The sequence below is a fragment of the Falco punctatus genome, assembly GCF_963210335.1.
Source record: "Falco punctatus genome assembly, chromosome: 11".
Classification (NCBI taxonomy): Eukaryota; Metazoa; Chordata; class Aves; order Falconiformes; family Falconidae; genus Falco; species Falco punctatus.
Window position 1 is genome coordinate 10,992,643 of NC_137591.1, and position 21,391 is coordinate 11,014,033.

The following is a 21,391-nucleotide window of genomic DNA, read 5'->3' on the forward strand; positions in this document are numbered from 1 at the left end:
GTTGTGCCTGAGGTGTCAGGATCCGGCCCCTGAGAAGCCATGAGCTGAGGAGCCCAGTGGGGAGGCAGATGCTGCAGAAAAGAACCAGCTTAGAGGGTTAGTTCCTGGCTCGGTCCCAGGGACTCGGCTCAGGCTGAGAGATTAAAGGCAGTGAGCCGGGCTCATTTAACGGGGAATGCAACCTTCTGCTGACCTGGGAGGACAGCACCTTTCCCAGAGACCTTCTCTTCCAGAATTAACAGAGGTTGCCAGAGTAAAGCCCAGACTTACTTGCCACCCATCGAGACCTGTTGTGGCTTGAGGGACCCCCAAGGGAACCCCCTCTGGGATGCTGCCCGCTCTCTGCACTGCTTGTGGAGCCTCCCAGGAGCCAGCTTGCGGGGGGGAATCGAGTCTTTTAGCAAAGAGCCAGCTGCTGACCATGGAGGAGTTTGCAGGCACCAGGCCCATGGGTTTAGCCCATCCACCCCTGCAGCCCTCCCTGCTGGCACCCAGTGCCCTTGCAGAGGGGCAAAACAGAAATATATATATTTTTGTATGTATGTATTAGAAATGCAAGAGGTTGCTAAAAGCAGCAACCAGAGCCGTGGTGTGATTCAAGCTTTCACACAGTTGCCCCCACTGAAGGACTGCAGAGCCTGATGAAGCTGCGATGGGTTGAATATTGAGTGACCCACTGCCTTGGGGGAGCAGCAGGGAGAGCCAGGGATGCTCTGGGGTGAGATCTGGGGGAGCAGGATACTGTCCCACAGGTGTTTCAGACGGAGAGGGAAGGGGAGGAGGGACAAGTTGCACAGGGGAAGATGTAGCAGCTTGTAGGCGCTCCTGTCGTGGGACATCACCGTCCCCAGCGCACAAGTACCTCGCTCCCAATACTGCACAGCTCGAGACCAGGAGGACCGATCTCCCCGTCTCACAGCTGACCCGTTTTGCACCAATTTAACCCGCCTGTCATGCTGCCCTCCCATGCCAGGCCATCCCCAGCAGCCCCCCATCACGCCAAGGCTCTGGCTAGGGCCGGTGTGAATAAGCCAGGCAGCAGCGAGGATGCTCCAGTGGCCAAGGCTCGGGGGAGGCTGTTCAGGGGAGCCCTCTGATGCAGGCACAGTTTAGTGGGATTACTGGGCAGACGGACGTGACTGCGAGGCAGTCGCCTGGTGCTAATTAAAGAAGGGATATATTTAGGCACTCGATTATCCCCTGCATTTCACTTATTTTTAGCTCCCAGGCTGCCAAGCTGGGGTGGCACGTGGGGAAGGGCACGGCCATGGGGCAGGATGGATCCATCCCCAGCTGGTGCTCCCTGTCAAGGGCAAGGGGGGGAGCACAGCCCCATGTCCTGGCTGGTGCTGAGCCCCCGTGGGAAGGAAACCTGTCCCCACTGGCTCCAAAGGAGGAAGCTTTTATTTCCCCCCTAGAAAGGCCGGCAAATGGGTTTCAGGGAGCAACAGGAGCATCCCTGCCCAGTCCTTGCCCTGGATCCATCCACAAGCCTTTGCCACCACCCTGACCCCCATATCCAGGGTTCAAAATGGTCCTTTTTGGCATCATCCCACACAAAGCGCTGCTGTGTCCAGGACAGAGGCAGCCCCCCTGTCCTCAGAGGCCAGTCCCTCCGCAGTGGCACTGGCCTGGCAGCAATGCCACCAGTCCCCGTCCCTTCCCTCATTCCCCCACTGTCCCTCAGCACAGCCGGAGCATGTCCCTGGCACACAGCTGAGCACCCGGTCCCTGTGGGCTGTCATCAGGCGTGGAGCTGGACTTCCCTGGGGTTTAAATACATTGAAAAGAGTCAAGAAACAGCAGCTGGGACAGAGCCCAACAGCCCCCCAACCCTTCTGCCCTCCTGGGCCAGAACAGCCAGTCAGTCCCATTGGTTTCCCCTTTTGCAAGCACTCTGGGATTTGATAGTTTGGGGGGTTTTCTCCCTTTCCAGTGTGACTTTTTGATCAGATTGCTGCTAAGCTTACCCTCCGTCCCCTGGCTGCCACGCTTCCTTGCTGGAGCCGAGGGCGGGGAAGGGGAGTAAATCAAAATAACAGGATAATTAACAACCCGGGGAGTTGAAATCCAGCTGAAAGCCAAGCTGCTCCGGCTGGCCTGGGAGGAGGCTTCCCAGCAGCCAGGAGGTTTTACAGGAGGGTGTTTTTGGGGCAGGGCTGCTGCTGCCTGCAGCAGGTCTCACTGAGCCAAGGCAGGATTTCCCCTGGTCCCCTCTGGACTCCTGGCTTTGCTGTGTTTACTCCTGTTTCCCCTGTGAGAGCAGAAAATGCAGCAGGTTCTCCCCAGCTGTGTGTGCTGCTCAGGCCCAGCTGTAAGCACCGGGCAGGATCCAGCACGAACCCGGGTTAAGGAGGTGATGGTGAGCGAGCACTGAGCGCTGCCCTGCCCCTCCGAGGGCTGCTGTGCCGCCTGATGCAGACAGTCCTCCCAGCACAGTTCCCCCCTGGGTGAAGCTGGGGGGTGTTGGGGGGTGTCCGTTGTGGGGCAGCACCCCAAAACGCAGCTGCAAGCCCTGCCATGAGCCGAGCTCAAGGACTACTGGGTCTCCAGGGCTCGTCACCAGGTCCAAACCCTGGTGCTGCGGTGGAATTCCTGGTCACACCACGGAGCTGAGCAGGGTCTGTGGTGGCCAGCTTCCTCCTTAGGTGGCCCATCAGGTAAAGCCTCTCCCAGAGCAGTGAAGCTGGGCAGGTTGGACTATCGCTCAATACATTTCAGCTGGGGAAAAACCCCTCAATTTGTTTATTTATTTAAATCCCTTGACTCCAGGAGCAGGTGCCTGCACCCTTGAGCCTGAGGAGGGTGGCCGGGGCTGTGCAGAGCCCTGGGCTCCCGCGCCTTGGCTGCAGCTTGCCCCGGGTTCCCTGCTGCCCATCAGAATTAGCCAGCCTGTTTGAGCAGGTTTACGATAATCATCAAATAACTCATTCATTGACAGCATGTCAGGTTGAGAAGGCTGACTGAGCCCTCGTTTACTGATTGTTAATTAGCTTAACATTCCTAATCCCTCATTAGTGACTATGAAGTAAGCTTTGAAATATGAGGTCAGCCCTAATCAGCGTTTAAAATATAAAGCCCACTGGCACGTGATGGAGGTGGGAAGAGGGGGGGTGGGGGTGGCTCTGGGCCAGCCCTGAGGGCTTCCATGGTTGGGGGTGGGGGGGGAAGGAGGCTGCACAGGGCAGAGCCAGACATGAAGGGTTAAACCCTGTGGGACCACAGACAGCTGCATGTCACCCTAAATCTCAGCCCTCCGCACTCAGTGCGTGTCCCCGGCTTCATGCTGGGTGCAGGTGGTGACATTTGGGGTGCCAGCACGTGAGATGCCCCGGGTCTCCCTTGAATCCCATTCCTTGCTGTGCCTGGCTGGATGTCACCCCTGGGGCTCACAGCATCCCTCTGCCACACTGAAACATCTTGCTTTGCCTCTTGCAACCAGGTTTTCCCAGCTGGAAAGCCCCAGATGGGCCAACCTGCAGCCAGGGACCCTCATGTCCCCAAGGACTGGCAGCAGGAGGGATGGAGGGGCAATCAGCCATGGTAAGTACCCTGAGCAATTAGCACCACGTCCCTGCTCCAGCCAGGCAATGGGTTTTAAGTGGGTTTCAACTCTGGTGAGCTGAATGTGTCCAAGCGGGGACATCCAGGGTGACACATGTGACACCCCTGGGGCAAACTCCAGGCAAAAGTGCCTGCAGGCACGGCTGACCTGGACCTGCTCCTGCTGTGTGGAAGGGCCCGTGAGCCACCAGCTGCTGGGGGTGCTGCCACAAGCCGGCCCCGTGCTCCCACCGCTGTCCCCCCCAAGCTCCCCCCAGCCCGGCAGGGTTTTGGCAGGGGCTCAGCGGAGCTGGGCGGGCTCCGCGGAGGTGCCAATCCCCTGCACAAGCCACCAAACCACTTTCTGCTCCTGGTTCTTGTTGTGCCACTTCTTGGGGGGCAGCTGGGCAACACCCCCCGGCTTGGACCCTCTGACCCTGGGGGAAGGAGCCAGATCTCGGTGCCAGCATCAGTGAGCAGGCACTGGTGTGCCGAGCCCACGCACATGCCATCGTTCAGGAGGAAAATGGCCCTTATCTGTGGTGTGGCTCTCTGGGAGAATAAGCTGCTGTGGACTAAGAGCAATTTATTTCCGACTGGGGGAGCCTCTACAGGACGGCTGCAGACTTTAAACTTAACCCTGATTAAACTCTAGTGAATAAGCCTTCAAAAAGGAGAATAACTGGATGTTCCCATGAAGATGTAATTTGAAAAGCCCTTGTTGCCACATCGCTGCTGGTCCCCAAGGAGCAGGACTAAAGTGACGCTCCTGCCCGAGCCCCAGCCCCCCCGTGTTGATGGAGCGTGATGCTCCGGACTCGGGGGCACAGCCAGCCCTCGCTCTGCACCAGCTCCCACATAGGGCCAGCAGCAGCCGCCGGAGCTGCCAGCCCTGCTGTGCCTTTGGCCATTTTGTTCAGCGCTGCAGTGTAATGGCATCCTGCTGCTGTACACCGCGCTGCCTCCCGCGTGGGCAGCCGTGTCACTGCTATGAACCCACGTCAGCAATGACGACCAGCGGCGCGGCGAGAGGCTGCCGGCGGAGGCACTGCAAATCTCCCGTGGACGGAGCTGTGCTTCACCCCCGATTTCTGCTCAGCAGCTTCTCTGGAGCACAGACACGGGATATTTTGAGCATCTTTGGCAGCAGCGAAGGATACGGAGTCCAATTCCCCCCAGACACCAGCATCTCCCCAGCTCTTTTCTTTCCAAAGACAGGAATAAGCCTTTGAAGGCTTTTCCATGCGGAGAGTGCCGACCTGCACATTTTAAAAGCAAAGGGCTGTTTCTGGAAAGGTTTTGGGTGGTGTATTATCAAGACAGCCTAAACAACTGTGTGCACAAGGGGGCTACGTGGCTCCTGCTGCCTCAAGCCATTTGGCTAATCCAAGCCCGTGCCACACCTGCGCCGCTGCCAGCCGCCAGCCTTCAGCCGTTACTGTGCACGCAGTCATACAGCCATCGGCTGCTGTGGTCAGTCACGGTCAGTCGCATCCTCTCCTTGCCTTGCTGAGCTAACTGTCATGACTTAGATGTCTTTGCCCCTTTAGCAAGAGCTGGCCGTTAGGACCCTGCACTAGGGTCACACTTATGGGACTCTTGGTGGTGGATGGTAAATTCTGGGCTTGAGTTTCAGGGTGGAAAGCTTTGGCTTATCCGATACAGCTGGCCTGCGGAGAAGAAAACCCCAAAGAGCTTGGCAGATCCCCTCTGATACACAGACACTGCAGGTGACTTTCTGCTCCATCAAGCAGCCAGTTGAGCTGGTGGGTCGAAGGCACAGCCACCCCCAGCAATGCGCGACAAGGAGAGACCGAAGAAGAGACACACACAAGTTTGAATTTATGTAAAAACAAAAAAAAACCAACCAAACAAAAAAAAATTATTTATTTTGGAGGAGGATTTGAACATCGACATGCAGGTACAACATGAATAAAAATTATTGCACCGCTATTATGTGGCAATTGTTCAAGTTTCTAAAAACACAGAAATTCCACACTTTCTCTTATCTAGCTAAGTGCTGAGTGACACAGCTTGGCGGAGCTCTCACAGCCACCTGGATAAGGTAATCGAACACAACGTAAACACACACTTCTGTCAAATCTTCTACTAGAAGTACAGAATTATCCTTCACATCCAGTAAGAGAAAACCAGAGATAGACTTTATCCTCCCCTCTTCAGAAGAAGAAGAAAAAAAAAATAATTAAAATACTCCAAATCACACCTTAATGCAAGTGTGGCAACCAAAACCACTGGTCACCCCTACCCCTCCCCCCAGCAAGCGCTCTTTAGTATATTAGCAGCCAAAGGCCTCTGACATTCGGACCCAGGAGTGGCCGTTACAATGCTAAAGTCTAATATTTACAATAAATATCCATTTCTCTTAGTTTGCAACAGTAAGAGACAAAGGGAAAAATAACACTGAAATGAGGCACAAGGCAAGGATGCGGCGGCTGGATGCAGGAGCAGAGAGGAGGTGCAGAGTCTGGAACCAGCTTTGATGCCGTCATCCCAACACGGATGGGGAGCAGGAGACACATCCAGCTGACAGAAGGAAACAGGGAAAGGAAGCAGGGAAGCGGTGTACTCGGATGGTTACACGCACGGCTCATTCACCAAACACACACCACAGGCACGCAACTTCGACCTCCTGCCTGGCTGCCTCTGGGTTACCTACGGAGGCCAAGTTCTCAGCTTGCTGAACGGTTCACTTGGGTACCACAGGTCTGATCCTGCGCTGGGGCACACACTCAACTCTTCACACACAGTTTTTCCAGCATCTCGTTCCTCCCCAACACATTTTGCAAGCTTATTTGAGAAGGTATTTCAGCAATTCTTAGCAGAGCAAGGAATAAGTCTTGGTGTATCTACTTGGTTTATCAAAATCTTATAGAAAAAGTCCTTTTGCCCAAACTTTTTGCTAAGGTGCATCATATAAATTTGACAGAGGTGGAACCGGGATGATGGGGCACCTGGCGCACAGACGGAAACTGCAGGACTGACGAGGAGCAGGGGCTACAGGGCTTCACTAGGATGCTATCCTGGTAATGCTTCCAAAAACCCAGGGTTTTTCAAATTGCACTGATTGCTTTCTGCACTGTAGCTACAAAAGAGGCAACAAAACACATACCTCACCTCTTCTCTGCCCAGCTCAGGCAAAAGCATCAAAAGCTGTGACATTAGCATGGTTTTTCACTCCTCTTGTTATGTGTAAGAAAGGATAACACTGCGATTCAGCCCTGGAACCACCAGCTGCAAAGGGAGGGAGTCAGCAGCTAATACAGTTGTTATCCTCAGAGGGTCCCATCCCAGGTCCCAGCCCGTGTGGGATGAGCCAGGCTTCCCAACCCTCTCCCCTAAGAGCAGCCGTTGGTTTTCCCCTTACGTTTTTTAAACACGGAGCCCTGTGGATGCCCCAGGAGCACATTCACAGAGGGAGAAAAAAAACAGGGACCAGCCACCCAGGGACCAGCCAGGTCAGACCACGTCCTCATGCAACTCTGGGCTCACTACTTAATTTACACAGAGACTTCCATCTTGCCAAGGTTAGGTGCTCTCAGGAGATAAGCTTAAAGCTTGTCTTTGTAATTACCACACTCAGGATGCTGAATCAATTTTTCGCTATTCCTGCCCATTTAATCATACACTGTACTGCAAATCGGACCTTGTTTCTCCGCGAGTTTTTAGCGGATCAACCCATCAGGGAGAAGTGTATCAGATAAGTACCAGAACCTGTCACGTCTGTTCCTTACTTGCTATTGCTCCAAATCAGCACTGAATGATGCTCATCAACACGAGTGCTTTGAGAGGCTGGAGATAGCCAGGTCTCTAAGAAGGCAGTGGAAATACTGCGGTTTATAATTGCAAACCAAGTGTATACGAGTAGCCTATGAATTCCACGAAAAAGAGCAAAGAGACAGCACAGCAGGCTCTGCTCTCAATACCGTCACAGCAAGATTTATTAACGTGTTATCTGGGAGCATTGAGGCTTTGGTTAATGTATTAACAACACCGTACATGTTCACACAGACACACGGAGTAAACACTCATTTAAACATGTTAAAAAAAGCTCAAACCAAACCAAAACTTGGTCCAGAAATGAAATCCAAGCAGCCAAAATCAAGTATATAATGGGGGGTGGGGGGAGGAACAACAGTTATACAGAAAGAAGCAGGGTGAGATTCCAGAATTTTTGCGACTTGTGGATTGAGCTGAAATCAAGTTGAAAGAGATGGAGAAAATACATTCCTATATAAAAGATATTTGCATTTAGGGAAGGAAATCAGAACTTCAAGTTCAGAAAAAGCCAAGACAATGAAGAAGGCGACGGTGTAATGAAATCAGACCAGCAGAGGCAGGGTTTAGCTTGAAATACTGTTGCACAGTCATTCTGCTTCTAACAGAGTAAGCCAGTGAGCAGGGTACTAGACCTGCAGGTGATCCGCGGGGAGATACACTCAGACAAGACCAGAATAAAAGCTGAGCACAATCTGGGACAAATGACGGGAGTGTTCATTGAGAGGAACCTTTAATTGGATGAAGAAACGCCTTACAGTGCTATAGGTATCACCACTTGACACATTTATTGGTGTATTATTATTGATCTAATCCTCAGCAAAGAGCACTGTTATCCAGAGTCGGTCACACTTAAAGCAAAGCAATGTCTAAACCTAAGAGCAAAGAGTAATTTTTTAATGGAAAGTGAGCTCAGCAGTGGAAATGATCTAGCTATCAAAGCTGAAATCTTAAAATATCACATGTGTTTTGAAGTCTGCTTGCAGCTTGTCCACAGAACTCGAGGAGTCTGAACTCTTCATAGGATTTTTTGTTTTTAAAACGGGCAGATTCAGAAAACTCAGCAAGTTTCCCAAGCCCCAATTCAGAAATGTTAAGGAACACCTTAAAATCCCTACCTATTTAGACTCACCAAGAGAAGGAAAAGTCTCCAAAGGTCATTTATCATTGAGATAGCATTGCCCGAGACATACCGGAGAACACACGACTACAAATTTCTCTACTTTAAAACCACCCTACAAGGCACCCCTTTCCCGGGGTCAGTTATTCTGAGGCAGGGCAAGTTATGAACTGAAGCCAGAGAAAAGAAGATAAAACATCACTGAAAGTTTTAAAAAACAGAGGGAAAAGTTGCCATGTGTCCCATAAAGGATAAGTAAAAACAATCCCCCAAAGAACAGCTTACGGATTGGAGAGTTCTCTTTCTGATAATTCCATTGAAAAAAACTTTTACTCAGGTTAAAGAGAAGACGGGGATCTCTCTGTGCAAGCCTTCCAGCCAAGCCCCTTGCCTCTGTATCCTCTACGGACACGTGCAGGACTGTGAATGCACATGGTGACAAAGAGGTCTTACTTGCACCAAAGAGGGTTTGTAGTTCCAGAATAACTTGGACAGGACAGGCGAGTAGTTTCTTCTCCTTGCCAAAGGACATCAGATGGTAACGTCAAAGAAAAAAAAAAACTTGAAATCTGTGAGTTTCAATGGCATTTCAGAAAGAAGGTTGAAAAGCAGAAATTTAAAAGTAAGCTGCCTTTTTTGTACTCAGGATTTTTGGGATCTCGAACAAATGCAGGATTAGAGGGAAGAGCAAAACAGGCCCTAAACTCAGGCAACATAAAAGGTCTGGAAGGGAAAAAAAAAAACATCAACAGTTTCTTAAGCCCTGCTTTAAAGATACCCTGTTCTAAAGAGACCTCAAACGGCAAGCATTACTGTGTACAAAAATAGAATAGCAAGGATGAAAAAACACAAAAAACAGTATGAAAAAAACCCTCCCAAAAATAGATGTACACAAGTTCTATTTTATATTAGTGTATATTACAAAATTCAAACATGCAGTCTCTATTTTGAACGTAGAATGCTCCAGTCCACGTGTACCAGGGATGCTGCTATGTTTTCTTTACAGCACCATCATGTGACAGGGGAAAGTCTTGTATTTTTAACTGATTTCCCACCTCTTTGCTTTTTGCTTGCGAGAGAGTCCCTTCTTTACAGGGCCTTGTGCTGCCATCTGGCAGAGGAGAGGCTCTCAGAGCTGCTTGTCCGAGAGCATGAGACAGCTCTTTGGATGGAGTGATTTGGCAGCTACCTCCCAGCACTTCTGACGCTTTCGCGCTGCAAAAAGTTGCCTCCGTTTTCGCCACCGCGGGACACGTTGCCTCCCAGGGCTTTGCTGAGTTTGACGACTCCGCGCAGGACCCGCTTCTTGTGGTCAGGTCTGTGCTAGATAGTTTGGCTTTCTCTTGACACACTCCTACCTGTGAAGGTTCCTGCCTTTTTTGTTTCGAATCTCTCTCTTCTTTACAGGAGGTACCCAAATGGGAGAAATCCTTTCTCTTTTCCACCTCTCCAGAACCAGACATACTGAGCTTCAAAGGGCCTAACACACTCTGAGCTAGTGGCACTAACTGGGACACGGAGAGGGCTCTTTCAATCGCACTGGGGACGAGGAGCGTGGAGGATACAGGACCTGCTGGGCTCACCTTGCTGGTGGCTGAAGCACTCTCTGCCTGGGACGAGCTGGGCTGCTTTTCAGGACTAGGACTTTTTTGGGACATTTTGCTTGCGCTTCCCGGGGACAGAAATAAGGTGCTGTGCTGTTCTGCAGGCTGAAGCGTCTCCTTGTGATCCTTCTTGCCGAGATCCACGGGGCTTACCGAGAGAGGAGTGCTCACACTTGCTGTGCACCACGAAGAAAGTGCCAGCAGAGGTTTGGAATCCTGTTTTTTCTGACCGCTTTCTGTTAGCAGAGCATTTTTCAGGTCAAGCTTACCACACGAGGCCCCCGAAGAGTCACCTTCTTCAAGTTCCAGGAGTTTGATAGATGGGCACTGTATATGTTCTGTGTGATCTACCGGTTTTTGAGTACTTGCAGTTCTCCCGAGATCTTTGATTGCTTCAGAAGACTTGTCTTTTGGACCAAAACACTCAAAAGTTTTGTTTTCTGGCAATTTATGTTCTTTTGCACTTGTTTCTGAGCTTAGGAATGGCTTTTCTGAATCAGCTAATTTTTCTGGAGAGGTTCTTGGGAGGACCTCTAATGGGGGAGGGTGCACACCAATTTGCCGTGCCTCTGAAACAGGCTTGGCTTGTTGATTATTTCCCTTCTGCAAATCCTCTGTACCTTTCGGATCTTCAGGTAGAAAGGCATCATCTTCAATACTGTCCTTGCTTTCCAATTTAGATGAAAACTTTGTATCCTCATTAAAAGAATCTGAGCCTTGGTCTCCACTGTCAGGGGGCTTGTCCAGTCTTCTCCCATCCTGACTATCTTCTGAACCATCATCTGTTTCATCTTCAGAAGAATCTACTTCTCTGATGGCCTCTTGCTTTTGCAGAGACTCCCTCCTCTCCACCCTGTCCTGTCGAATAGCACCCAGCTTCCGTGAACCCGGCTTCTGTAACATCCCTTTTTCTGCTAGCCCCAGTTTGCCACTTGTTGTTTCATTCACGGATTCTTGTAAGCTCTGGAGACTGGGATCCCTCTGTAGCATCTCCTTCTTAAATTCAGAGTGAGAGATATCCAAGCTATGCTTACGTGTGGAAGCCAGCTTTTTCTCGGAAGAGGACAACGAGGCAGCCAGTTTCTCGGCTGACTGCACTCTCTTCAGCAAAGGAGACCTCGGGGGCTCAGCGCTTTTGGGGCGAGAAATTTGTCTCACCAGTGGTGGAGAGGAGTGTAGTTTTACTGGAAAAGATTGAATAATACTGGAGCTGCCAACTGAGTGTCCAGGTAAAGGAGATGGGGAGCGCTGAGGTGATGTGGACTGTGGGGTGGGTGACGGAGTGTGAGCTAGTGGTGACAGAGGAATGTTTCCCGCAGATTTACGCCTTGGAGATCTGTACTGCCTTTGAAGCTTTGGTGCTAGTCCATGCAGAGAGCTGGGTCGGATGTGTCCAGAGCTGGCCGGAGAATTGGGAACACTGGAACTAGGAGAGCTGCTCTGGGAAGAATTGCCACCAACTTAAAAGAGGGGAAAAAAACAAACAACCCCCAAAGAAGATTAATATCTATTTGGCCATTAAAACAAATTATTAAAAATAAGACATGCAAAGTCATGACAAAATGCCATGTTACCACAAAGCACTGCAATAATACTGTAAGGTAATACCGCATGGCTTCTGATGGAAAATGCACATCATTTTCACACAACACCAGAATATAGGAAGAAACACTCTGCTATCAGAATTTTTTTTTCGGGAAAAAAAAAAAAATCCAAGCAGATAAACCATGTGTTTCATTGCTATTCTCAAGATGCAAATCTCTTTATCCCATCAACTGATACAATTTTCAAATATGACTTTGCCACACAGTTCAGAGAAAAGGAATCAAAACAAATATAGAAAATGTGTCAAACTGCTACAAAAACATTGCAACTTACAATACACATTTGCATCAACGTGAAAAGATGTATGGATTTTCATTTTAAAATAAATCAATGAATGAGAATACATCCATCCTTAAGGTAATCAACATCACAGTTGTCACTTTACAAACAGACCTACTACCTGCTGCTGTGAATTTAACTCAAAAATTAATCAATGAGCAAAAATCTTCTCCGGGTTTTTTTTCAGTTTGCATGGATTTTTGGTGGGTTTTGCTTTGTTTTGTTTCTTTTTTTACCTGAGTGTACAGACTCGGGAGTGGATCTGTAACTCTGTGTTGGTGACCGAGGAGACAGGTTGTGAGTTGGAGAGCCAGGCACGCTTTCTCCAGAAGACAGAGAGCGGTTTAGTGAAGACAAACTCCGGCTGGTGTGAAGTAGTGATGCTTGTTTAGTGATCTTCCTCAACAAAGAACTCTTCTTCTTACTGTGGAAAAGCATTCAAAAGTTGTTTACAGGCCAAAACGATTTCTATACCTTTATCGGAATATTTCAGTCAATTATATGGCACAGTTAAAGAGAAAAAGAAAACAAAAAAAAAAACCTAAAGGACATACCTGCCGATATACATTACCTACAAATTAATTTGACAAGATCTCTCTTACATTATCTTGGTTACTATTTAATTTTCACAGAGAAACATCAAAACAAACCTTTCCTGACCATCCTTAGTTTTACTCTTCTTGTTCCTCCGAGCCATCTTGGATTTGTAGCTGGCTTTTCGAGCTGGACCAACTTTGATGGATGTGTTCTCAAACGGCGTCGTGGAAATGGACACTTTATTTCCACTCTGTCAGAAACGAGACACAGAGACATCACTTAGAACATGGCTATTGGAAGCAGATCCGCAGGCTAAGCAGGTAGGCTGCGAGTTTATTGCTGCCTGCCATTTCGCAATCCTTTGTCAAACTCCATTTCTGCCTTTGCATTTCCACCTATCACTTATTAAGGAATCGCTGAGAGAGAGCCCTCTTAGTCAGGTTTTCACAAATGATTAGCTCAGACCCCAGCTGGTAGGTAAAGCTTCCCAGAGCAGACAGAACACAGTATCTGACCTCTCCCATTGACAGCCCAACTGCCTCTATTTAATACTTATAAAACTTGGAAACTGGAACAAAGTGATATTCTGTCACCAATCCTATTCCCAGTGCTCTGACTGATGGCAGATGTGAGTGTATCAGGCATCTATCTGCAAAACAGAGCATGGCTTGCTTCGCTCACCTTAAAAAAAAAATAAAAATCCTGATTGCTCCTCTGTTTGCAGTCCTAAAGACCTCTGTTCTCTTGGAACAGTCCGAAACTTAGGGTTTTATTCCCGTAAATGGATTCAGCTCAGAGGAGGTATCAAAACGCAAGTCATTTAACTGGATAATTTTAAGACCAACCATTACAAAGCTGCTTTTAAATACCACTAGGAATAATCCTTGAGAAAGCAGTATTAAGAGCTAATAACATTAGCACAGCCTAAAGGCAAAAAATAAAAGTAATTTGGAAATTTTTTAAGATATTTGTTTCTTAAAGTGATGTTTGAGGAAAGGTATATTTAAATCTTACTAACCTTTGTCTCTCCTGCTGATAAAAATGTATCTGATGGGTCCTTATTTCTCACACAACATACGTGAATTAATCTTAAATTAAATGCAGAAATGTTGGAGATTTAGGGATCAAGCTGCAGCAACGAGTTTTTGCAAAACAAGGGCCAGGTGCCATGTACATATTTGTATTTCAGACAATGCCAATTAGATACCTACAGCATTTTAAACAAGTTGGCTCATATTTTCCAAAATGTAGCAGTGCCGAGTCCATACCTTCAGAATCAGCTCCACCACTTCTGTGTGCACCAGTCCATGGACCGGCTCCCCGTTGACATGGGTTATCAGATCCCCTTCACGCAGACCTGCTTCGTTCGCTGGACCACCTTCCTCCACGTGCTGGCAACAAGAAGGGGATGACTGATTTGAGAAGAGGAATGTACAGGATTGCTGGCCAGATCAGACTCTAAAGCCCATCCACCTCATCTCTTGCTGCAGCTAGCACCAGCTGCTTCAAAGAAGGGTGAAAGAAACCACTGACTGGCACAGCCAAGCATAAAAAATCTGCACTCTTCACTCCTCCCCCAGCATCCTGCCAGTCTTCTCCCGATCCAAGGCAGCCAGCCAGGATGGTTAAGCTGATCAAGAGACCAGCTCCTCCCAAAGCACAAGGCTTAACAGACTTCCAAAAATTTTCAGCACTTGGGAATGTTAACTAGATACTCTTGATTTCCAGACAAGCATTCAATCTTTTCCAATTTCTTTGCCATCCCAAATCCAGCATCCTTCCATGTACACGCTGGAACCCAAGGCAGCCAACAGACTTTTAAGTAAGACTCTGTGCCTTGTGTTTATGGGGGGCCTGTATTACACCGCATCCTGAACAGTTTCTTTTTCCACTTCGCACGCGTTACTGACCTATCCAACATCAGATCTTTCCCCTCGCGAACGCAGTGCCTTCCCCCTCACCCTTCGGAAAGGTAAGCCTCCTCTGCAGCGAGGAGACAGATACACTCGAGAATTCTGCAGCTCTCCCTCTAGCCAGAAAAGACTACAAATCAGTATCTTGGTAAACTCAGCATTTTTCAAGGAAAGCAGAGAGGAGCGAGGGAAAATTGCAGCTTCAGATTATTTTTCTAGGTGAGAAGACGTGTTAAATAACGACCAAAGCATACAAAGTCCAAATTGTCTAATGAACGCGGAGATAACACGGAAAAGAATTAACCACCATTTTCCCTAACTACACAACTCAGACAACACTGCTTCAGGGAACTGATCATTTCTAGAAGTCAGATACATTAACAAAAAAGGAACACAGAGATAAAGTACCAGAAGCAATGGGAAGGAAGAGATACAGACACAGAAACCAGACCTTCGAGCACAGCAGACAACTAAGCCAAGAGCTAAATCCCTAGGCAACCAGCACAGCAGCAGTGATGCTTTAAGGCTTGTAATCAATTCCAAGCGACTGCTTGGAAAACCCCAGCAGACTGAACTGATCAGAAGCAGGCTACAATCGCTAGCACGGGTCTGAATAAATTAGCTACGACTGGCCCTCATGCAACAACCCCAATAAAGAGAAAGAGGGTATGTACACAGAAACATGCTTTAAAGTATGTGCTGCAGGTGAAAGAAGGTGGATTCATGTAACCAGGGAAGAAAGAAGGAAAGAAAGGTCGCTGTGGTTCTGTGATGGGCTTGAAAACCGCTACAGGTAAAACCCAAAATGCTGTTACCGATCTATCTATTTATTTATTTATTTTCTTTTAAAGGGTTTCCCCCACCCCAAAAAGATATTTTTGGGTCCTAATAAGGAGAGAGAACACAGGGTGGCAAAATACAATTTATAAAGCCAAATCCCACCTCCCCAGCTAAATGCACTTCTGGCCCCAAGGGTACTCCTTTTAGAAAAACAGAGACATACCCAGACCATGTGATGCACAGTGTAGATATCACTGTCACCCATATAGACGCGAATGGCACGGAGAGTGAAACCGTATTTCTTTCCAGCCCGATGGATGATGATTGGTGGTTTCAGGTTTGCAATAGCAGGAGAAAAGTCGCGGCTGGGTGAGGAGTCCCTCGAGGATGGGTTGGAGGATAGAGAATGAGGTGACATTGGACTGGCCAATGGAGAACACGTGTGGTGATCTACAGTGATGACACAAAGGTGGGCAAAAATTAGGAAACCAGGCCTCCAAAAGAGAGAAAATTATTGTTAGAGAACAGCTCGGAAACCATCTCTCTCAATGCTCTTTAAGCTGGTGGTCTTCACCAGAGCTGGGTCTGCCTGCAGCTTCAACTAATTCATGCTTCGAAATACAAAAATCAGCAGTTTCCAAACCGTACATTCGGATGTGTGTATTTAATACAGCAGCACTGCTTGCCTAGGATTATGGTTGGGTCACAGTGCTTAATACTTCTCTTTCAGGGATTTACAACCCATCATAAGCATTTGCTCTAGGCACAATCCTGGAACACCCCATTGCAAGGCTACAATATATTACTGTCCTCCAAAAGATCAGATAGTCTCTAGATCTTGGTGCAAGTTACACGTTGGTGCTGAGATAAATCAAAATCAGTTAGTATTAACACAAAGAAATCAGCAGGCAATCGGACAACAACTACATCTAGGTAGTTTTGGTAGTGTTTTAAATTCCCAGGGGCAGAAATATTTAACCCTAAAAAATTAGCTACTGCAGGGACTTTGCTACTGAAAAACAACATCACAAGTGTATTTTAGAGCGCGTTTCCCAAACGAACAGCTGAGGGCCAGGCTGTCAACTAAACTATATGACTCTGCTTGCTAGTAAAACAACGTCCACTTTTAAAAATACAAAGCAAACACAGAACTCTCATTTTAAAGTGAAGATGGTCAACATCAGTAAAACAAACCCAAAGAGCACGAATATTAAATGCAGCTGTAAAAGGTAATCTCTAATCCATTAAGAAACACCTGCAGAATCACCCAGCACATATTTACCTGGCAGATGAGAGCTCTGGCGGAATCTTTGCTGGGTGATTAAATACACATTTTAGATTTTCATGAGGGAGTTTGTAGTTTGAAAAGCAACCAATGCGCAAACCACAAGAAACGTAACGTGCATCACCACAACGGTGCCAAGAAGCAGTTGCATGGCTGCCTCCCGCTGCCCGGCTGAGAGGGGCAAGGCTGGCATTGCTCTGGCTCTGCTGGGTTGGCATTCGTGGCCCAGCTGCAATTTCCTGCTCCCACCTAGGCAGGAACAGGTACAGCCCTGGAAATACAGCATGGTCTTCTCCTCTGGAAAGAGGGACGAAGTCCTTGCGGGGAGAGCCTCCTGCTGAACCGGTCTGCCACAGCTCAGCATGGTTGGGCTGTTCGCTAGAAGTTACCACCTGGCATTAGGAATTGTCAAGGTCTGGCTCCACTTGGAGACAGAGCCGGGCCAACAAGGTAAGCTATTCAACGTTGACTTATTCTGCGAGTTACCTACGCTACGGAATTCTTGAGCACTCAGTCTCAACCAAGTTATCTGGAGTTACTGAAACTTCCCGGTGCATGAATGCACCGGACACGTTCAGTTCCCAAACAGCGCCGTAGTTAGCATGTCACCCGCCAAAAGTAGCACCTGGAGGGTTAAAATAGTTCCGTGTCTCTCTACCTCCTTGCTGCACCATTGTCTAGAGACCAGCCAGAAGCAAATTTAAAAACTTGGGAAAGAGTCAGGCCCAGCTGCCATTTGCAGAAGCTGCAGTCAGACCACACACACAACGCTCCCGTCTGTGGCAAAGCAGTATTCATTATCCTGCCGAGTAGTAAATATTAAACCGATTGTAAAAGTTAGATCTCTCCCCTCCTGCCAGTGACGGCGTTATTCCAGGAGAGCGAAGGGGGAGGATCTGTCTGCAGACTTTTTGTTTAGCGCTTGCAGATGCTGACAATGCCTCACCCAAGGCATTTCTTACCTGAGGGAATCAGGAGAGACAAGGCAGTAGCGGATGCTGATTTAATCACTTTATTGACAGGTCTTGAGGTACGTTTCTCCCCTGATTCCCCAGAGAGCAACCTGTGTCGTGCCCGCCGCACTGCCAAATCGCTGATGGCTTTTGGAGTGGTAAAGTCTGGGCCTTCATTGCTATTACTGCGAGCTCGTGGATCAGAGAAATCTGCAGTGCTCCCAGCTACAGTTTAAATTAAAACAGATTAGAACCACAGGGAATTCCTAACAGTCTATTCCCCTACAGGCAAAATACATTAAATCAAAGTCATGTTTACATGAAGTCCAAGAGTAAATTTTCCTAAGACGAAACCCCAGGGCTTGAATTTTTATTTACAGAAACGGTGTTATTCTGAATACAGAAAATTAGCGGCTTCTATTCTGTTGAAAAAGCTCGCTAATGAAATCATGCTGCTCAGGAGCAGTTACGCGAATCTGAAAGTTGCGGGTGCAGTTCTGCAGGCAAACCATTTCAATGGGATCGTTCACAGATGAAAACAGGTTTATGGCAAGCGTTCCATTTTTACAATCAGCAAGAACTGTCAATCTTTAAGTTAAAACTGCCTGTAATAGAAGAGCCAGGTTCTACTGGAGTTGCACATAAACCCCCCACTTCAAGAGAATACTAAGGTACTAAAGTCAGGGCAAGTAAAAATGTGGATTGCAAAAATAATCTTAATTTGCCCCCTTCTGTGTACCATTGCAATTTAGTCTTGAATTACTTAACTTGCTATAATTATCTATAAAATGCAAAGTAATCTTGAAAATCAGACTGGGCACGTAACAATAGCAGATGCTGGGGGCTGGGGGTGCTGTACTCAAGCTTGGTGCCTCAGTTCCCCATCTGATGCCTTAAAGGGGCACTGTGAAAATACATTAATTAGAATTTACAGGGTGCTTAGAAATGAAAGTGGTGAGCATCACAGCAAGTCCACAAGGGAAATTAATCATTCTGTCTTCAAAAGCAAATTTTAAGCAGTGTGCAATAAATAAAGCCTAAGGGCCACATTTTGAACAATGAGGACAGAACAAAACATTGATCATCGTTATTTAAGTGGGCACCACCGCTCTGCATACTAAGCAAAGCAGGAAGTACCAGGAAAAGAAAAATTGAAAGCACCATTCCCATAGATCTCAGTACCAGATGCCTGTTCAACATTTAATAGCCACAGAGTTTCAAATAAGGCTCCCAGACAATGAGGAACCCAGAACTGGAGGCTGTGTGTGAAAAGGCTGTGATATACATTAGAAGAGCACTCTGAGACAGTGACAGGAATTAAATTCCTTTCTTGCAGTTCCCTGCCTGTGACTTAATTTTGCAGGCTGGGGACACTGAAGCAACGTAACCCTGAATCCCACGTGCTAGGTTAAAGACTGCTCTACTGCACCAGGCTCGGGGGAGCAGGCTGCCCACGGAAGCTTCATTTTTGCCTATTTCAACCTGAAGATATTCAAATTTGCAACTAAAGTGTTCTTGCAATTTTTAGTGGTATGTTTCCAGGCTTTTAGTATGAAATGAAGAAGCTAGGGTTCCACTGTGGCACCAATGTTATCCAAGTACATGGCAACGTACTTCCTTCACCCCTGCACCTTCTCCTATGGGTTAATGGAGTACATGATGGCAGCACCAGGAGGATGAGCTGTAAAGGGGAACGGGACAATTTTGAAGGAATTTCACAGACTGAATTGCAGAAGACGAATAATGACATGTGGGAATCTTTGGCTTTACTCTAGCCTGGTGGCAAATTTCTTCTAAGGCATTTCCACCTTCTGCTATCAATCCACCACCACATCTGCCCAGTGCCCTTCACCTTGTTCTTGTCCAGTCTTGCTGCCATTCTCATTCCTTGTTCAGTACCCCTTTCCTCTCCTTTCCATCCTCAATGCATCCACAATTGCTTTGCCTGTTTGTCCCAGTCTCTCCCAGCAACTTGTTTCTTATTTTCTTCCCCAGTTAGTCCTTGCTCTTCAACACTACAATCTAGTTCCTCCCCTAAATATGCCTTCCTTCTCAAATACTATCTTGCCAACCTTCAATTCAACTTCCCTGCTCTGTTCCATTGGTCCAAATTTCCTTTTTTTCCTCCTCACTACTTCCCACCAGTTCCCAGCTCTGACCTCCTCTGTTCTCAGAAACGGGGAGCTTCACCCTCTGCCTGCCCGGTGCCCTGAAAGGGGCAGGAGCTGGGCACACTGCAGCAGCCAGAGCCCAGCCCTGCACCACTGCAGCCCAGGGCACCATCACAGGGAATGTCCAGCTCAGCCCAGTGCTACAGAATGGCCCCAGTACAGTCAAAGCTTCTGAGAAGTCAAACACGGACTTCTAAGACCCATGCTACTAACTCAGGCTGCACTTTTTGAAGCTTGTAACTTGGCTAAATTTCAGGATATTTGGCTGAGACAGCAAGTAGCACGTCCCTGACACAAACCCCACTCCCCCAGCAAATTTCAAGTCTCTACTCCACATTTTTTTGATAAATAAAACCATAGGAAGCAGGTGTCTGTTAAGTGTGGCAGACACCCATATTCTCAGCTCCAACTCAGCAGTGATCTACTCTGACTAATGGTTAAAATAACGCTGCCTCTGGTAGGCACCCAGTGGTTTTAATAGGCATAGCTCATATGGGTCTCAAGCTTGAGAAGACCTTAATCAATTGGAGGTGACAGGACTGAAATATAAGATGTAATTTGGAAGAGATTAAACCACTGATGTTATTTCAAAGGCGAGCACATCCACAAAACTATACTAAAATAACCATTGAGCATGAGACATGCACATCACCTGACATCCAAATCCACAGTTTTACAGAGTTAACGTGTGCAAGCTAACATGGCTTTGTTGGAGACCACGACAGCATCACACCAAGCATGTACCTGTCAGCATTGAGGCGCTGGTGACAGCTGTGGAGGGGGTGGTGGGTCCAGCATCACCTTCCAGCTGCAGCTCCTGCTCCACAGGCTGTTCTGGAATGGGCACCGGCAGCCCCTCCCGCGACTGCACAGCAGATAAAAGCATCCCCTCAGACTGTGGCCTTTTCAGGACGGTTCCCTCATCCTCGGCAGAGATGGCAAAACGAGGCATATCGAGCAGCCCCGAGCAGCGTCGGCGGACCGTCAAAGGTGGGCTGGAGTCACTCTCCGTGTGTGAGGATTCGGACATAGACAAGCGCTTACGCAATCTAAGAGAAAAACCAAGACAGAGCCCCTCAATTAAGTTAGCGGGATAATTAACTTTAAAGGGTGAAAATAGTGCACAGACCCAACTCACACAGCTGAAGCCAACTTAAAGTGGTTAGGAGACCCAGCTACATCATTAGGACTTAAACCAGCAAAAGCTTGAGGCACCACCTGAGTTTTGATCTCCAATATATTCCATTGTTAAGCTTCCAAGAAAGGAAGGAATAAAATCAAAGAAAAATACAGTACAATGAATATGATATTAAATACTATAAAAATCATGATTACAAAATGCAAATCATCCTCCATGTTCCTTTTGGAATTAGATAAATTTTTCTTTCAAAGTTGCTGTAAATTTGAAGCCAGGAAAGCCTGATGTGAGATGAAGTGCACATCAGTTAAGAGTGTAATCTATAAAATGTTTGGCGTTTGTTGGTTTGGGGTTTTTTTTTTTACTGAAATCATACAGACTAGATCACAACTACATTTTATCATCTTTTTAATGCCAAACATCAGTGTAAAAGCTTTAGAGGAGTTGCACAAAATGAGAGATACTCCTTTTTTAAGGAAAGTTTGGCAATTATTTCAGTTATGCTAGAAACATAGTGGGCATCCGAACTCCGAGTATTCATATACTTTACTGACATCTTTCATTAGAACACAAGAATTTTTTTGTGTTCTGAACTTCAGAAACTTTGGATTTTCCTAATGGTTTCTCTAATTTGTGACAAATGGTAAAGCTCCAGCAACATCAGACTT

The 21,391-nt window shown here is 47.5% G+C and overlaps 1 protein-coding gene across 14 annotated transcripts in view; it reads right to left on the reverse strand.

Annotated features, from left to right (window-relative positions):
* Positions 1-5,413: 5,413 nt before the first annotated feature.
* Positions 5,414-21,391, reverse strand: part of MAST2 (microtubule associated serine/threonine kinase 2) — a 194,264-nt gene continuing 178,286 nt past the window's right edge. For 13 of the 14 annotated variants that reach the window (XM_080406088.1, XM_080406082.1, XM_080406089.1 and 10 more), the window contains 7 exons: positions 20,330-20,634; positions 17,424-17,639; positions 15,400-15,626; positions 13,752-13,874; positions 12,597-12,733; positions 12,183-12,370; positions 5,414-11,522 (listed from right to left, as the gene is read on the reverse strand). In XM_080406088.1, coding sequence (XP_080262214.1) covers positions 9,448-11,522; positions 12,183-12,370; positions 12,597-12,733; positions 13,752-13,874; positions 15,400-15,626; positions 17,424-17,639; positions 20,330-20,634 — 3,271 coding nt within the window. In that variant the 3' untranslated portion in view covers positions 5,414-9,447. The remainder of the gene's footprint in view (positions 11,523-12,182; positions 12,371-12,596; positions 12,734-13,751; positions 13,875-15,399; positions 15,627-17,423; positions 17,640-20,329; positions 20,635-21,391) is intronic. The other variant, XM_080406092.1, reaches the window with a different exon arrangement.